The sequence below is a fragment of the Ruditapes philippinarum genome, unplaced genomic scaffold (genome assembly GCF_026571515.1).
Source record: "Ruditapes philippinarum isolate M1 unplaced genomic scaffold, ASM2657151v2 ctg5658_1_1_1_1, whole genome shotgun sequence".
NCBI lineage: Eukaryota > Metazoa > Mollusca > Bivalvia > Venerida > Veneridae > Ruditapes > Ruditapes philippinarum.
In genome coordinates this window covers 2,461-18,568 of record NW_026860414.1, presented here as the reverse complement: position 1 = coordinate 18,568, position 16,108 = coordinate 2,461, and the positions used below count along the sequence as shown (strand labels likewise).

The window sequence follows — 16,108 nt, the reverse complement described above, 5'->3', positions numbered from 1 at the left end:
GGGGTACTACAAGTAATTTGTTCATTACTTATATTAAGCCACATAATGCGGCTACAATTGCAACTACTGCCCATTGGATTAAAACTGTTATGTTTAAAGCTGGCATAGATTGTGAAAAGTATAAGGCACATAGTACTCGTTCAGCTTCTGTGTCACAAGCAAAAAATGTTCGATTCCTATACAGGATATATTAAAGACAGCTGGTTGGTCCAGTGATAGCACATTCAGTGAATTTTATGATAAAAAAGTTATTAGTCGTGACTATAGTGATGCTATTTTGAATGCATAATGCAAGTGTGACCATATTAAAGACAAACATTTCTTAAAGAGTAAAGATATAGTGTTGAGACATTTAAATTGTTATGTAAACAATATCTATGAATTAGATTTGTGTACACATTGTTGATATTTCTTTTTGTGGCTATTTGTTTCTCAGTCAATTATTGTTTTTTTTACAAAATGCTTAACATGGTGGGTGACTTCAGGCCGAATATCACACTTAATACAGAAACTAATGCTTTGAAGTCTCCTCTGTAAACGAAAGTGTTATGACGTAAAAGAATACCCCAAATAAACGAAACTTACCATTAGTTGATTTTTGGTTGGGATTCTTTGTAGTCATGATAATACTGAAGTGATCAGATGCCCATACATAACATAGAGGATACAGATGGATTTTAAAATTCCAAATGTACCAAACATAACTGGAAGGTTTAGGATACACAGGAGAGGATTAGAGAAAAACTACCCGGGATGTCCCGTGACAAAGCAAAATGAAATAGACATTGTTAAAACAATAGGCAGAGAAAGTTTTGGAATTGTGAAGTTATGTAAAAAAGAAAATTCTAAAGTGCTTATACAGAAAGAAATGATTGACCATAATGAGGATCAGGAGAAACTTTTCTTGAAAGAAGCAAAAATAATGAATGAGATAGGGTAATTCGCCCCTAAGTCGGACTGACCCCTTATGTCGGACAACTTTGACAACCTCCCTTGTATTCCGCTTTTTATACAAATGCTTGAAACGTCCTTGGATGACAATCTAAACACTAGTCATAAATTTTTAGTACATACCCGTATTATCACGTGATTGTGCACTTCCGGGCGGTTAACACTCTACGTCAACAACATATATTTTGTTAAAGTTTCGAGCGGGAAATTTGAAATTTTAGTTTTGTCCAAAACGCATTTACATTATCCAACGTAAGTATAAAAACTGGCTTACTATATCTGATATATCATAATTTGTTATTGAAAATAATTCAAATGAAGTTTTATAAAAAGAAATTTAACATTTTGAACTGTAGAAGTAAATACTATTGACTTTTTCATAATAACTGTCATTCGCCCTTTAAGTCGGACGCAGTGTCCGACTCAAAGGCAATGCCTTTTAGGCATTGTAACATCATAATTAAACCATTAATTAGCACAAAATAGATTTTAATAAGTTTGTTTATTTTGATATCTAAAATAGGTGGAAATTTCTTTTTATATAGATCTAGATTTAGAATCTACTTCATTTGAATTCTTTTCAATAAAAAATATGTTCTTTAATGTATTATTAAGCATTTGTTAATTCAATATTCATTTTAAAGAGGGAAACATTTATCTATAAGTTTTTATTATTTCTTTGAACACCCGATCAAATGTGTTGATCAAATATGTGACGTTATACTATAAAACTTAATTTTCATTGTTATGAGATATTAAACAAAACGCCACTTAATGTGATATTAAATAAATGGTATTATCACAAGTACGCAAACTGTACAATTTTTGAAGGTCCGTAACTTAGGCAATATAATTCTAGAATGCTTACAACTGGTCATAAAACATAGTGGAAAACAATGTTAAATAATTATGCAATGTGAATATTTGTTTAAATGTAAGATATTATTTGTATGGCATGTAATAAAATCCTGGATCGTAAAATGTATATAAAAATTATAAAATCGGCGAATTAAATAATTCTACTCTCTCCAGAGGTTTTAAAGTATTATAATTTTATGCAACTCGTTCAATAAATTCAGTATGTGCTTAACACTTGTTCAGTTTTTTGGGTTTTTTTTTTTTTGTAGTAACTATAGTGCTTTAAATAAGTATCAAAACCTTGTACGTTAATATCGTAAGATGAACACTGACTAAACCTTGCTATTTTAATTAACAGGATGTCAAAGAATATTGTTAACCAGATATGGCTTCGAGAAGTCGGATCAAGAAAACTGTTTTACCATTGACAAAGCATTGACAGAAATAGACTATTTATTTGAGAAAGAATGCTATTTCGACCACCCACTCATAAATGACATCTATATCATCCTTAGAGATTTAGTCCTATTTTAACATTAATGTTAGAAATAAAGTGTTGAGTGTCAACTGGGACATCGAATTTGGGGGAATAAAAAGTATCGTTTTTTTGCAAGAAAGATTGCTAGAGAAGATGTACTAAATATACCTGAAATCAAGCGTTTGGGGGAAATAAGTTTAGTGATAACGGATGATGATTTTTCACGGGAATAAAAGTTTTGAAAAAAATAGCAATTGTTAGTTTTTCTTTTTTTTTCTCAAAGATAAATAGTCTATATTCTGTCTTTACCCATTCTACCTGTCTTCATACTTTTTCTCATTTTCTTTTAGATGTCTTTACACAAATTGGATAAAAAAGGTATTCGGATGATGCCATGTCAAGAGCTCTTATTGATGTAAATTCTAAGACTCTGTCACTTAGAGCTGCCGCAAAAAAGTATGGTGTACCTAAATCTTCATTAAGTGATAGGTACACAGGAAAGGTACAAGAAGGCTCTAAATGGGGAAGAAAGACAATTTTCACCTATCAAGAGGAGAGGAATCTCATTGAGCATGCAATGAAAGGGCTGATCTTGGTATTGGATTTACGAAATCTAACTTCCTAAAATTTGTAGGAAAACTACGCAAAGGAAACAAAGGTTCCTTTTAACACTGCTGACGCCTCAGAAAAGTGGTGGCGTGGTTTCAAATCGAGGCATGCTGATTTCTCACTACGTGCACCGGAAGCAACTTCCTCTGGCAGGCACGCAGCCATGACCAGAGAAAGATATGTAAATACTTTGCTGCATTGAAGGGTGTTTTGGAAGAAAATAAATTTGAAAAAGTATCCAGAAAGGATATGGAACATGGATGAGACAGGTCTCTCTTTAAGCCATAAACCGGCAAAGGTCATTGCAAAAAAGGGTGCCCGTGCTGTTCAAATCTAAAGTCTCTTTAAATAGAGAACTTGTTACTATTATAGCATGCGGAAACGCCAAAGGTCAATGCATACCCCCTCATGTTATTCTTCCGGGAAAGTCAGAAAGAGTCATGAAGGGGTATGACATTGACTTTGCGCCTTTAGGAACAAATCTAAGTGTTTCCGAAACAGGGTGGACCAAAGAAGGCATTGGCCGCTTATGGTTTCAATCAACATTTTTGGAACACATTGGGAATGAAAGGCCCCAGCTTCTGATATTCGACGGCCATGCCTCACATAATCACATGGAGTTCATTGAAATTGCGCGAAAGGAAAACATCGTATTAGTGGAATTACCAAGCAAGACAAGTCATTGGACACAGCCCTTTGATAGAACTGTGTTCAAATCATTGAAAACTAAATGGAACACCAACATTCAAACTTTTATGTCTGACACTGGTGTATCTGTAGGACACGCACAGTTCTTTCGAATGTTCACTAAATCATGGAATGAATCAATGAATGCCGACAATATTTCAAGTGGGTTTGTCTCTACAGGTATATGTCCATATAACCCAGGCGCAATTCCCAATATTGCTTACACGCCATCTGATTTGTATGTTGATGAAAATAAATTAACAACACCCTCTACAACAAGAAATCCTTGCTCATCTGCAGGTAATTCCAATCATACAACACCAAGCCAAGATGACTCTCAGGCAGTCGGTCCTCAAGTTCCTCATCCAAATGTATCTCAACCATCACTCCCATCATCTCCACATTCTAATGTAGTTGTAGAAGCGTCATGTGAAGTCCCTGTTCCATTGCCTTTACCCGATCATGTATCGTCGGATACGCAGCAGCTAGAATCAACTGTTTTTCAGTTTTGATGTTATATCATCCGGTGCACAGGTTATAGATTTGCCAGCAAAAATTGACAGTAGTGGGAATCTTACTATGGTTACAGAACATGAAGCAATAGAATCAGTCTCATCCAACGAATCCAGTGTATCTGAATGTCCAACAGATATGGCACTGAGAGTTATTGAGTCAGCTCTTACCGACGATATGAAAAAGAAATACAGAGAAGCATTTCAACAAGGTTTGTTTTAATTTGTAAAACAGGAAACATATCCTTATTATCCTTAACATATTTGTACATAAATATTTTTTTTTCTTCAACCTAATTTCATTTACATATACATTTCATTTTTCAAGTAAAGTACAAATAAAATATAAAAGTAATAACTTTTTTTCAGAAAACGTACGTTATATACATCATTCAAACAGCGTGAGAAAAATGTATAAACTTATATAAGGTATATGATATCTTAGTCTACATATAACATATCATATCAAATAGCTTCGATCAATATAAATTTATTGAACATTATTAATTAAATAATATGGCAGCCACTCTTTCATGAAAAACAATAGACACCGATTAGTGTACACATTCAAAACTATATTTCAGGTAAAGATATCGATGATTCTCTTTTCTATACATGGAAAATGTACTATGAGAAAACAACAACCGCTGAAATGACAACTCCATTGCCGTCTACATCTTCGTCTTTATTTTCTCTCCCTCTGCAGAAAAAGAAAACAGCAACTACAAAAAGAAAACATATTGGTCAGTATTTTGTAATATCATCCGATGAAGCCTTTCAGGAGATGAAAAAGGCAAAGGAGGAGAAAGAGCTGAAAGCGGAACTGAAAAAGCAACGAAAACTTACGAGAGAAAATCTTAAAAAAGAAAAGGAAAATGTGAAAAAAGAAAAAATGATAAAAAAAGCTGCAAAAGCTATCAAAAATGATTAAATATATCTTAAATGCAAACTAAAAAATCGTAACTTACTTGTTGCACCCCGTGTGTTTGAAATAGTTTTCTTTAAATTACTATTTGAACTATTAATCTTGACAACCAACACAGAAAATATGTGTACATGCATTATTTAAAATCCTATTTCATGGTAAAGGTACTTAAAAGTTTTGCTTTGTAGAGTTGAAATATACAACATTGATAGTTGATATATATATTAAATAATGAATATACATGATAAAATACATTCAGATCAAGGAATTGTGTGTAAGATATCTAAGAAATACAATACGATGTATTTATATTCGATTTTTACAATCATTACCAATTAAACCGAATGCATTTATTATGTCCAGCATTTTGATAATTACCTAATGTTATTTTATCAATGTTGATTAAAGCAAGATAAACATATTTCATGTTTTCAATGATAAAACTGTTGAATTGTATAATCTTGTTGTGTTAAATTTATTTCCATTGCAATTCAAAAACGAATTTAACAAAAAAAATTTCGCAAATATTTACAATGATTGCAGGGACGCAGATGTTTGGTGCGCTGGAAATGTCAATCATAATTAAGGGCGGGTTTTTTAAAGGTTCAAAAAATGCATATCAAAGTGGCGGAGTCATTTATGCATCGTTTTCCACTCATATGTTGTCAGCTTACTAAACTGAAAAGGCCAAACGGGTTGAAAAAATTAACTTGCAAAAAATGTTTCAATAAAATTCCAGATTTATATTTTGACCGGAAAATCTTGCGGGACACCGCTGATGACCTATTGTTGGGGACGGACGGCCGGGGAGGTTAATGGGCCCTTTTTTTGATAAAAACGTAAAATTTTTACAAAAAAGTTTTACTTTTTCCCCTTTTTACTTTTAAGAAATCTAACCGTTTATACAGCCTTACAAAAAAAATTTTCCCCAGTCAATGGGACTGTGTGACTTTAGGGCTAAATTGAGTTATCAAGTTATTTAAGTACTTTGATGACATTGGTCCGAGATATAATATATTCTCACTTTAAAAAGCGCTCTTAAGATAAAGTACAAAATATCCCGCATGCGTTAGTCTCGGCTGTGAAGAGGGGAAAGACGTACCAAAGAGTAACCTGAAAAACCTGTCCGACTTAAGGGCGAATTACCCTACAACACCAGAATATAGTAAGGTTTGACAGTATTCTTGGGCCAGTCCACCCGGACAGTTTTGCATTTCTAATGGAGTATGTCTATTTTGATTTTATACACTTTGGACAAGACGACAAAATTTCATCTCTTAAAGATTTTTTGATATGTATGGATGATATAGATGCTAAAGGATTTGAACATTTTCCAGTTATCATTGCAACTGATATAACAAGAGGATTAGCATTTCTTCACAGCAAAAATATTGTACATCGTGACCTAAAACCAGCAAACATTTTGGTTTCTAAACAATACTATACATCAGAAAATATGTCCGAAGTGTGGGAAACCAGACCTATTTTTGCCAAGATTACAGATTTTGGAGAGAGTACAGCTACCATGATACAGATAGCCAGTTTAGTTCACACAAAAACAAGTAACATATCCAGAGGGACCCCGGTGTTCATGGCTCCGGAAATACATGTTCATGATGGGAAAAGTAAACATGACATTGAACACATGAAAAGTATGGATATATGGTCACTTTCAATGATATTTTATTTGCTTACAAACCTTGACAAGAAGTATCCTTTCCAAGAAGAGATCAGCGAACTTCAAAATGCTAGTGTTAGTAGTCAAAATATTATGTGTAAGGTGTTAGAGAAACAGCCATACCCAAAACATGGAATGAAGTATTCTGAACACAGAAATATACAATGGAAACTTATTGCCAGGATATTTGATATGTGTGTTCATTGTAGCTGGGATCAAAGACCAACAGCCAAGAAAATATTGCTCACTTTTGAAGAAAATGAACGGGATCATACAGAATGTAAGCGTGAACGGTAAGAAATAAGAATTTGAATTTAATTTGTCAACAATTTCTTTAAACAGCATCTGCTCCTAAACCACATGGCCAATTGCAACCAAACTTTACAGAAATGATCCTTAGGTGGTCCCCTTTCAAAGTTGTTCAAAAATTTAAATTGTATTGGCAACAAATAGGAAAATCCTATGTTCTTGTCAGAAACCACAAGGCTTAAATTTTTAGATATTTGATGTGTAACATCCTCTAGTGGACCTCTACCAAGATTGTTCAAATTATGGCCTCAGGGTCAATATTGGCCCTGCCCTGGGGGTCACTTGATTTTATGTAGATTACATAAGGAAACTTTAAAAATCTTCTTGTCAGAAACTATTTGGCCTACAGCTTAGTTATCTGGTATGTAGCATCCTGTAGTGCACCTCTACCAAGATTGTTCAAATTATGGCCCTAGGGTCAATATTGGCACTGCCCCGGGGGTCACTTGATTTTACATAGACTTATTTATGAAAACTTCAAAAATCTTCTTCTCGGAAACTGTTTGGTCCAGTTCTTAGTTATTTGATGTGTAGTATCCTCTAGTGAACCTCTACCAAGATTGTTCAAATTATGGCCCCAGGGTCAATATTGGACCCGCCCACGGGGTCACTTGATTTTACATAGACTTAAATAGGAAAACTTTAAAAAATCTTCTTGTCAGAAACTATTTGACCGAGAGCTTAGTTATTTGGTATGTAGCATCCTGTAGTTGACCTCAACCAAGATTGTCCAAATTATGACCCTAGGGACAATATTAGCCCCACCCTGGTGGTCGCTTGATTTGGTTGGCAACGGAACGGAACAAGGTAAATTTATTTTTTAAATAAAACTTATGTTATCTATTAAGTGAATTTATGCTATTATATTATGCAACTCAGCTTAATAGTTTTTTTTATTAATTACTGAAGATTAAATAATTTTCAGACCATATTTTGTAGCATTGCAGTTATATCCCATATGGTGCCTCAAACCTTGTTCCGTTCCGTTCCGCAAAATACCAATAGCCTAAATTAAGCTAATATACACTATGTTTCTATGTGGAATGTTTGTAAATACGGTTTTATTATGTTTGAAGAAAAACTGTATCATACTGTAAATGTGGCTTAATCTGTAATGCTACTTGCCAGTTATATACATTTTGTATCAACATTACAGGAAACAACAAAGGAACAGCTGTCAGAGTACTGTATGCATGAAGTTAATGACATGTCAAGTACAATACCAATATCACATGCTGATGTAAGTCATTATGGTTTCCTGAATATATATATTTCTTGCTGGTAAATTGGGACAGATATGTTCCAATATACCAACATAAAGATATGCATATTCCATTTCTTTTATATTCCCTTATTTACTTCAACAAGGGTATTGGTGACCGATTTGTAGATCTTAAATCTAAAATACTTGCAAATGCTCGAATGGATTATGTGTATAATGCTGTTGTGACTGATGAGCTAATTATGTCATTTGGAACTACTTTATTGAGGAAGCTTGGGTCAGGGCCAGCAAATGATATAACTCAACGAATGCGCCAGCTTGCAAGGCTTGTGATTGTCTTGAATGAAAGATCTGGAAAGGGACCTGTTGAATTGAACAGCTACATTGCCCCAAACAATTTTGATGAAGTTATTAAAGCCACAGAGGAGCTTTGCGGTTTGTACATATCCAAAGATGGACGAAGACATTTCAAAGTCCTTCATTAGCTTTACGGTTGGGACATCTACTGAATAAAGTAACAGATGTAAGACTTTCGGTCTTTGATGAAGGCAGAAAGGACGGATACTATATCATCGAATGCATTGACCACAATGAAACAAAAAAAAGACCAAGAGATTCTTATTCTTCCTTAAACAGAGGATCTTATAACAATGAAAGACTTTCTCATAAGAGAAATTAAACATCTCTGTCAAAGGCTTCAAGAAAATCCAAGCTATCACATTTGGAGGAAGCTAGCCCAGTATGTAATGACACGGCTGATTCTTTTTAACAAGAGGCGTGGTGGTGAAGTGACACCAGGTTGTTGCTAGAAACCTATCTTAAAAAGCCAAACTGGAGCGAAAATGAAAACAAAGAACTGTTGTCATCTTTGAATCCACTTGAAAAGCAGTTAATCAAAAGGCGAGTTTGTATAATCTATTTTAATGGCAATGGGCATTACGTGTTGCACCTGTCAAATAATCTTCCTCTGTTCCATAATTCTTGTTAATGCAACTTCTCCTATACCACTGTTTTGGAATTAACCAAATTTATGATATCTCGGTCAAGTACAAAACTGGGTCAGGTTTGATAAAAAAGTAGGTCACTAGGTCAAATTCAAATTAATTAAAGTTGAGTTGTCTTCGGATAAAAAACACAATTACAGCTAAAGTGTTAAAATTATATATAAATCGCTGTCGAAGATGTCTTTGCGAAAGAGGAGTAAGTCAGGTTCCTTTATTTCAAAGAAACGATCAGAAAGTATCGGAAATATCAAGTTTTTTGCCAAGTTGCATGTACCGGAGAGTGAAAATGACTGGGTAACAGAAGTCAACGCTGATTTGGACGAATCATTTCAGTGTTCTGTTGACAACAATGTGGATGAAATGGGTTTCTGGAGAGAAGGTCGTAGAATAGTTGAACTAGGATATTTAGCGGACAAGTTAAAGTGCACTGAGTGCAGTGAAAACCTTATTCTAAGTAACAGTCACGTCTCTTAGACGTATTATAGAAAGTGTTTTCAATTATGTACATAAAATTGTGTAAATCCAAACGAAAATATACAAAAAAGTATATTATTGAAAGTAATTTCAGCAGAATTTTCAAACATAAGTTGAAGTGTAAATTATAATTAAAAATTTTGACTCACTATTTTCTACCAAAACATTTGTGACATCGTGATTTGTTGATATTATATGGCATTTGACTATTTAAAAAAAGTATAAAAGCATGTAATGAATAGAAAAAATTGCTTTATATCATATTTCATATTGTTTTTTCTCTCATGCATACAAGTTGTGAACATCTCATTGAAAGATGTAATAATAACTGAAACAAACAAAAATCATGTATAATTATTTATTTTATATGAAGAATAATAATTATTTTTTTAAAAGAAACATGTAAGACAAGGAAATCTAGTCCTCATGGTGTTGAAAAATTATGAAAAATAGATACATTACAAAATGGCTATTTTTTACATATAAAGGGAGGTAATAAAACTGTTTTGTTTTCTTCCAAAACAAGTATGAAAAGACAGCCACTTCTATTCTTATGCAGTCTTAAGAATGTATTAATTATTTTAAAACTTTACATTCTGTACCCTTTATAACTGCTACAAATCATGAAAATGATCATTTAGCCACATTTTACTATTAAGGGGAGGTAATAACTTGCCATTTTACTCAGAAACGTCTGTTTATCAACCAGTCGGTTTAAGTTTTTAGACATAAATTCCATCATTTTTTACCCAAAATGTACTGATTTTTATATCTGTTGTATTTTAAAATGCTCAATAAATATAATTTGAAGAAGAAATCATGACTTTTATGTATATTTCTTTTCTTTTATTACAATTATTGATTATAATTGTCTGAATATCATTTTTTAAAGGCATACAGAGTAATTGCCCTTGAAAAAGCGACATTGTGAAAAAACGAGCATGGTGACCCCTATTTTTAAACCTGATTTTTGTTCTATGTAACCCATAGAACAAATGTACAAAAAAGGAAAAAATTCTCCGCATAGAATCTTACGCCAGGATATGTCTTTAAGATAAAATATAAAAAATGAAGGAGGAGCTTATTTAGACAGGCTGGAATTCCACCAACAATACTAAGCGCTAAGAAGACTTAAGTGAATAGTGTTTTACAATTCATACCTTCTGAAATATTTAAAGTCCCATTAAGCCTTAGATAAGCAATTATAGTCATCAAACAAAAAAGCAATTGTGAGCCATAGTTTCGTTTTTTAAAATGCACTCTCTTTATCAACTAAGTCATAAAAAATGCATAAATAAGAAATAATCTTATACTAAAGATCATATCATTGTTTACAAACATAACTTTTCGCATATTATGGTTATCATCATAAATTTACCAACGACACTCCATGTGACTCCATTACTTATCACTATAGCACAATTGGATGACCCAACAGATAAATAACTTGTAAAATGTATAGTATGTAATACAAACACTGGGAAACGCCGTCAACCTGATGAAGCACCAATCCCATGAACAGAAACCAGTTATTGGTGCAAAGACTGCCAGAAACCTGCCAGAGCAGTTTCAGTTATTTTTGTGTGACATAGACTTAAGTGTAGTAAAATTCATTTAAGGAATATTGACTTGGTTACTTGTAATAAAAAAAAACCTGTAACAATAATTCTCATAGGAAATTTTCGGGTCATTTGTTATTGCAATTGCCATAACTCATTTTCTGTTTTATTATTTGATGCAATAACTAAATATGATGGAAATACTTTGAAGAAACCCAGTATTTTTCACTTTTTTTTTCATTTTACCTGTACTATTTTACCTGTATTGCGGTTCAAAGTCAACATAATTTTTTAAAATCATGTTCAACTGTTTGGTCAATCTATATAAAACAAAAAACTTATAGGTTTTAAATACTTTTATTCAACTATATTCAACATACATGAAGATAAACAATATTATGTAATTACAATTAATTTCAAATTAAATATATACGGTAGAATAGCAATACATAATAATATAGGGTTTTACAGAGCTGAAAGGGTTAAAGTTGTAAAAATGTTATGTTAACTTTAAAGTAAATAATGATTTTATTTCATTGCTGAATAATGTTTGCAATTATTTTATTTGACAGTGTGTATTTATTCAAATTTTGATGAACATATAAGAGTAATGGTACTGATACTTATTTACTTCCCCCAAAAAAGTACTGGTACTGGTAATGGTACTGCATAACTTGGCAAGTACTGATACTGGTACTTAAGTACTACACCCTTAGTACTAATGCAGCTCTGGCTGTAAGTGAAAGGGACATCAAAAGCAATTATTTTTTATTTCAGGGTAAATGAAACATCCAAGTCTGTGGAAGACATACTTAAGGATTTCAAGGAGAATACCATAAGCTGCAGCAAAAGAACTACACTAGTTGTATTCCGCCAGAAAGTTCTGGAGTCTGCATTTGTTGGCATGTCAAGACATTCCTTTAAACTCAATGCAAATGTATACATTAAGTTCTCTGAGGAAATGGGTCAGGATTACAGCGGTTCAAGAAGAGAATTTTACAGGTTTGTATCGAAAATGGCGAGGAATCTTCCTTGCTATAACAAGCAATTATCAAAGTATTGCAAGCAATCCATAAGTCCCCTACTGCTTAAAACCCCAGCAACATTCTGAAGGGCCATTGGCCATTCACTTATGTCTTTATTTTAAGTAAATTTGTAAAAAAAATTCTTTAAAAGTGATCACAGGAAACAGTTTTTATGTACAGACAGACAGACAGACTGAAGGACACTCTAAAGTTTTTTTTAAACATCCCTGTTATCAAAATATAACATTTTAAAAAAAAAAATTCTTAAAAAGGAGATAACTCTTGAAATAAAGATGCAAGATGTCATACACGATAAGAGTGTAACAAAGAACAATCAGTAATGAAGGTGTTGATAATGAATGTTTATTTTGAATTTGAAGTAAAAGAAAGTTAAAAAAAAAAAATTTTTTTTCATGAAAATTCTAAGTTCAAGTGAGGAAAGTCTGATTATTTTTGTGCTAGAGTTGTAAACCTTGTCACATATGATGTGGTTGATGACTAGAAACTTATATTTAAAGTTTGAAAAAAATACCTTAAGAAATAAAGAACTTACAGTGAAAAAACGTTAAAACTAGAATTAGAAATCTTGAAATTCAGTCTATTTGTTGCCATAGCAACCAGAATTTTCAACATAGGAAGAAAAAAACAAGATGTGCATAATCTCCAGACTGCCATCTACCCATATTTCAATTTTCCTAAAAATATTTTCATTACTGTTTGAGTTATCACTTGATTCAGGTTATGTGTAAAATTTGCCATATTTTCAGTCTATTTGTTGCCATAGCAACCAGAATTTTCAACATAGGAAGAAAAGAAAAAGACGTGCATAATCTCCATACTGCCATCTATCCAAATGCCAAGTTTCATACAAATATTTTCAGTACTTTTTGCAGTATCACTGGATCCAGATTATGTCTAAAATTTGCCATATTTTCAGTCTATTTGTTGCCATAGCAACCAGAATTTTCAACATAGGAAGAAAAGAAAAAGATGTGCATAATCTCCATACTGCCATCTATCCATAATTCAAGTTTCATAAAAATATTTTCAGTACTTTTTGCGTTATTGCGGGATCCAGTTTTGTAACATTGTGAACATTTCTTGGGGAAAAAGGGAACCTAACTTTGATTACATGATAGCTGTTGCCAGTAGAAAATTCTGGAAACAAAGTGATCCCTCGGAAGCACTAATCACAACAAAATAACATAAGAATTGCAGACTCGGTTTGATTGAGTCTGTACATGAGGGAAAATGAATAGGTGCAACATCCCTCACGCCCCCTAGCACCGGCTTGAGCGGTACTCAATTCTCAACACTTTATAGTGTAACCTTAATTCGAAAAAGCTGTCGCATATAAATCTTATACATGTTTTACATTTTTTGTACTTCAGGTTAGCATTACAGGAGCTCCATAACTCTCCATTGTTTGAAGGTAAAGAATTGGAAAAGGTGTTCTCCCACAACATCGATCTTCTAGAAAAAGGACAGTACAGGCTTGCAGGCCGCCTTGTAGGATTGTCACTTTCTCAAGAGGGTCCTGGACCTCAGTTTCTCAAGGAAGCTCTGTTTGAGTTAATGACCAATACCTGGACTGGTATAAAAGAGTCAACAAAGAACAGTATTCTGACAGAGCATAAAGAGATTCTTGAAGAGGTTCGTGAATTTTAGTACTTTAAGATTTTTATAAGTGATTGTTTATCATACAACAAAGTGGTAAGGAATAAATATATAGAATAATAATTAGGGATGTGATTTGTCTGCGCTTACGCGGATTTCCGCGCCGAAAATTTTCAAAGAAAAAAATCTGCGGAGATTACCAAAAAAAAATCCCCAAAATTCCGTACTTAAAAATTATTCTGTGTCGCATTATGAACAATACAGGCGGAAATATTTCCGAGGCGTTTTTTTATATGATCACCGGTTCAATTTTGAAAGTTGAAATGTGATTGGTTGTATAAGTCAGAGTTCTCCAATCAAAGTGGCGCACGTAAAAATGATATTGCTTTTGAACACACACACACACACACAAAAAAAAAAAAAAAAAAAAAGGAACGTGCCCCCGGCTCAGATTCTTGTCAGTAACAATATTTAAATAAAAGGCTGTATGGGGGCAAAAATGTAAAAAATCTATTTTTAGCACTGGTGACCTTGACCCAACTGACCCCTAACTCCGTCCAAAGGAAGAATATCATGCAACTTATTTTCCTACCAAATATGTAATAAATCTGTCAATATATAATGGCTGTATGGGCTAAAGTGTAAAAATCTAGTTTTAGCACTGTTGACCTTGACCCAACTGACCCCTGACTCCATCCAAAGGAAGAATACCATGTAAGTAATCTTCCTACCAATTATAATACAAATCTGTCAATAAATAAAGGCTCTATAAGCAAAAGTGTAAAAATCTGTTTTTTGCACTGGTGATCTTGACCCAACTGACCACTACCTCCATCCAAATGAGAAAACCTCAATTGTATGTTCCTACAAAATATACAAGACATCTGTCGATAGAATAAGGTTAATACACCTGTAAAAGTGTAAAAAATCTATTTTTGACATTGGTGACCTTGACCCAAATGACCCCTTACTAAAGGAAAAGGAAGAGGACCTCCCTTGATATGATTATTATAAACATGAAAGACATTAACTTGAAAATAAAGGCTGTATGAGCAGAATTGTTTAGATTTATTTTTTTACACAAGTGACCTTGACCTAGAGACGCCTAACGCCACAATAAAAAATTAGAGGACCGTTAAAGGTATCCACCTACCAAATATGAAAGATATCATTAAATAAATTAAGTAATTAGGTGAATAGGTTAACCATACAAGGCCCTATTTTCAAAGTGATAAAAAGGGAAATTACTGGGAAAATGGATGGCATATTTATATAACTTGGCAATATCATGTACATTGTATTGATAAGTAAGTGTGAAAATTATTAAGCCATTAGTTCAGATAGCACATAAGATATTTCCAAATTGCCGGTTAAGGTTAACTATTATTCATTTTCTAAGTGCTGAAAAGGGCCATAACTTGGTGCAAATGGAAGCCATAGTTATGTAACTTGCCCAGATCATATACATTGTACATTGCCATTGGTACAGGTAGAACTTAAGAAAAATCCAACTTGCCGTTCTAGGTTAACCTCGTACGGACAGACGGACGGACAGACAGTTCAATTACTATATGCCCGGGGGGGCATCAAAACAATAAACCGATAAACACTTTCCCTAACTAGCAGACAACAGGCTATTCTTATCATTAGGTTTTTGAGTAAAGATAACCAGTTGCATATCTCACTGTATAAATCATATGTAAAATGGTCTGATATAAGGTAGGTTTAACAGTTAATTTAAATACTTTGGAGTCAAAAGATATGTAAAATTATATACTGTGACAATTAAAGCTAAGATCCCAAGCTTTCCATTGATGTAATAATTTTTAAAATCGGACATTTAATCACAACAAACTAGCGGTTTAAAAATGGCTTAATTTGTATTGTTTTAGCGTAAGAGATACCAATTTTACTCGATGATAAGGGAAACAACTCGTACCTTTTTTCACTTGATATACCTCGGTTATTTACGTAGTTTATATGAAAAGTGTTTATGGGTGTATTAGTCAGATGTTTACAAATTGAAAGAATTTTAGATCATTCGAAAGATTCTGAAGTAATAAAGAAGTTAGGCGCGGGCTTAGATAACATTTGGAGATGGCAATGGATGGAGGAGAAGATAGAAATTACTATAGAAAGCAGTTTGAAGTCATTTTATCTCTAGGAATGGATCCGAAAAATTGTCGAACGAGGACTTGCA

The 16,108-nt window shown here is 33.2% G+C and overlaps 1 protein-coding gene and 1 pseudogene across 1 annotated transcript; both read left to right on the top strand.

Moving 5' to 3' along the window:
• Nucleotides 1-3,235: 3,235 nt before the first annotated feature.
• LOC132759960 (uncharacterized) lies at nucleotides 3,236-5,498 on the top strand (annotated as a pseudogene).
• Nucleotides 5,499-6,317: 819 nt separating this feature from the next.
• LOC132759959 (serine/threonine-protein kinase D1-like) lies at nucleotides 6,318-8,714 on the top strand. Its single transcript, XM_060751834.1, has 3 exons — nucleotides 6,318-6,991; nucleotides 8,136-8,247; nucleotides 8,376-8,714. Exons 1-3 carry the CDS (start codon nucleotides 6,318-6,320, stop codon nucleotides 8,712-8,714), a joined length of 1,125 nt encoding a protein of 374 aa, XP_060607817.1.
• Nucleotides 8,715-16,108: the final 7,394 nt, after the last annotated feature.

Excerpts from the sequence above, each read along its gene's own strand:
- LOC132759959 (XM_060751834.1), top strand. The coding sequence starts at position 6,318 with ATGGATGATATAGATGCTAAAGGATTTGAACATTTTCCAGTTATCATT. Across the intron at positions 6,992-8,135 it reads ACAGAATGTAAGCGTGAACG|TTATATACATTTTGTATCAA; the intron begins GTAAGAAATAAG and ends GCTACTTGCCAG. Across the intron at positions 8,248-8,375 it reads TACCAATATCACATGCTGAT|GGTATTGGTGACCGATTTGT; the intron begins GTAAGTCATTAT and ends TACTTCAACAAG.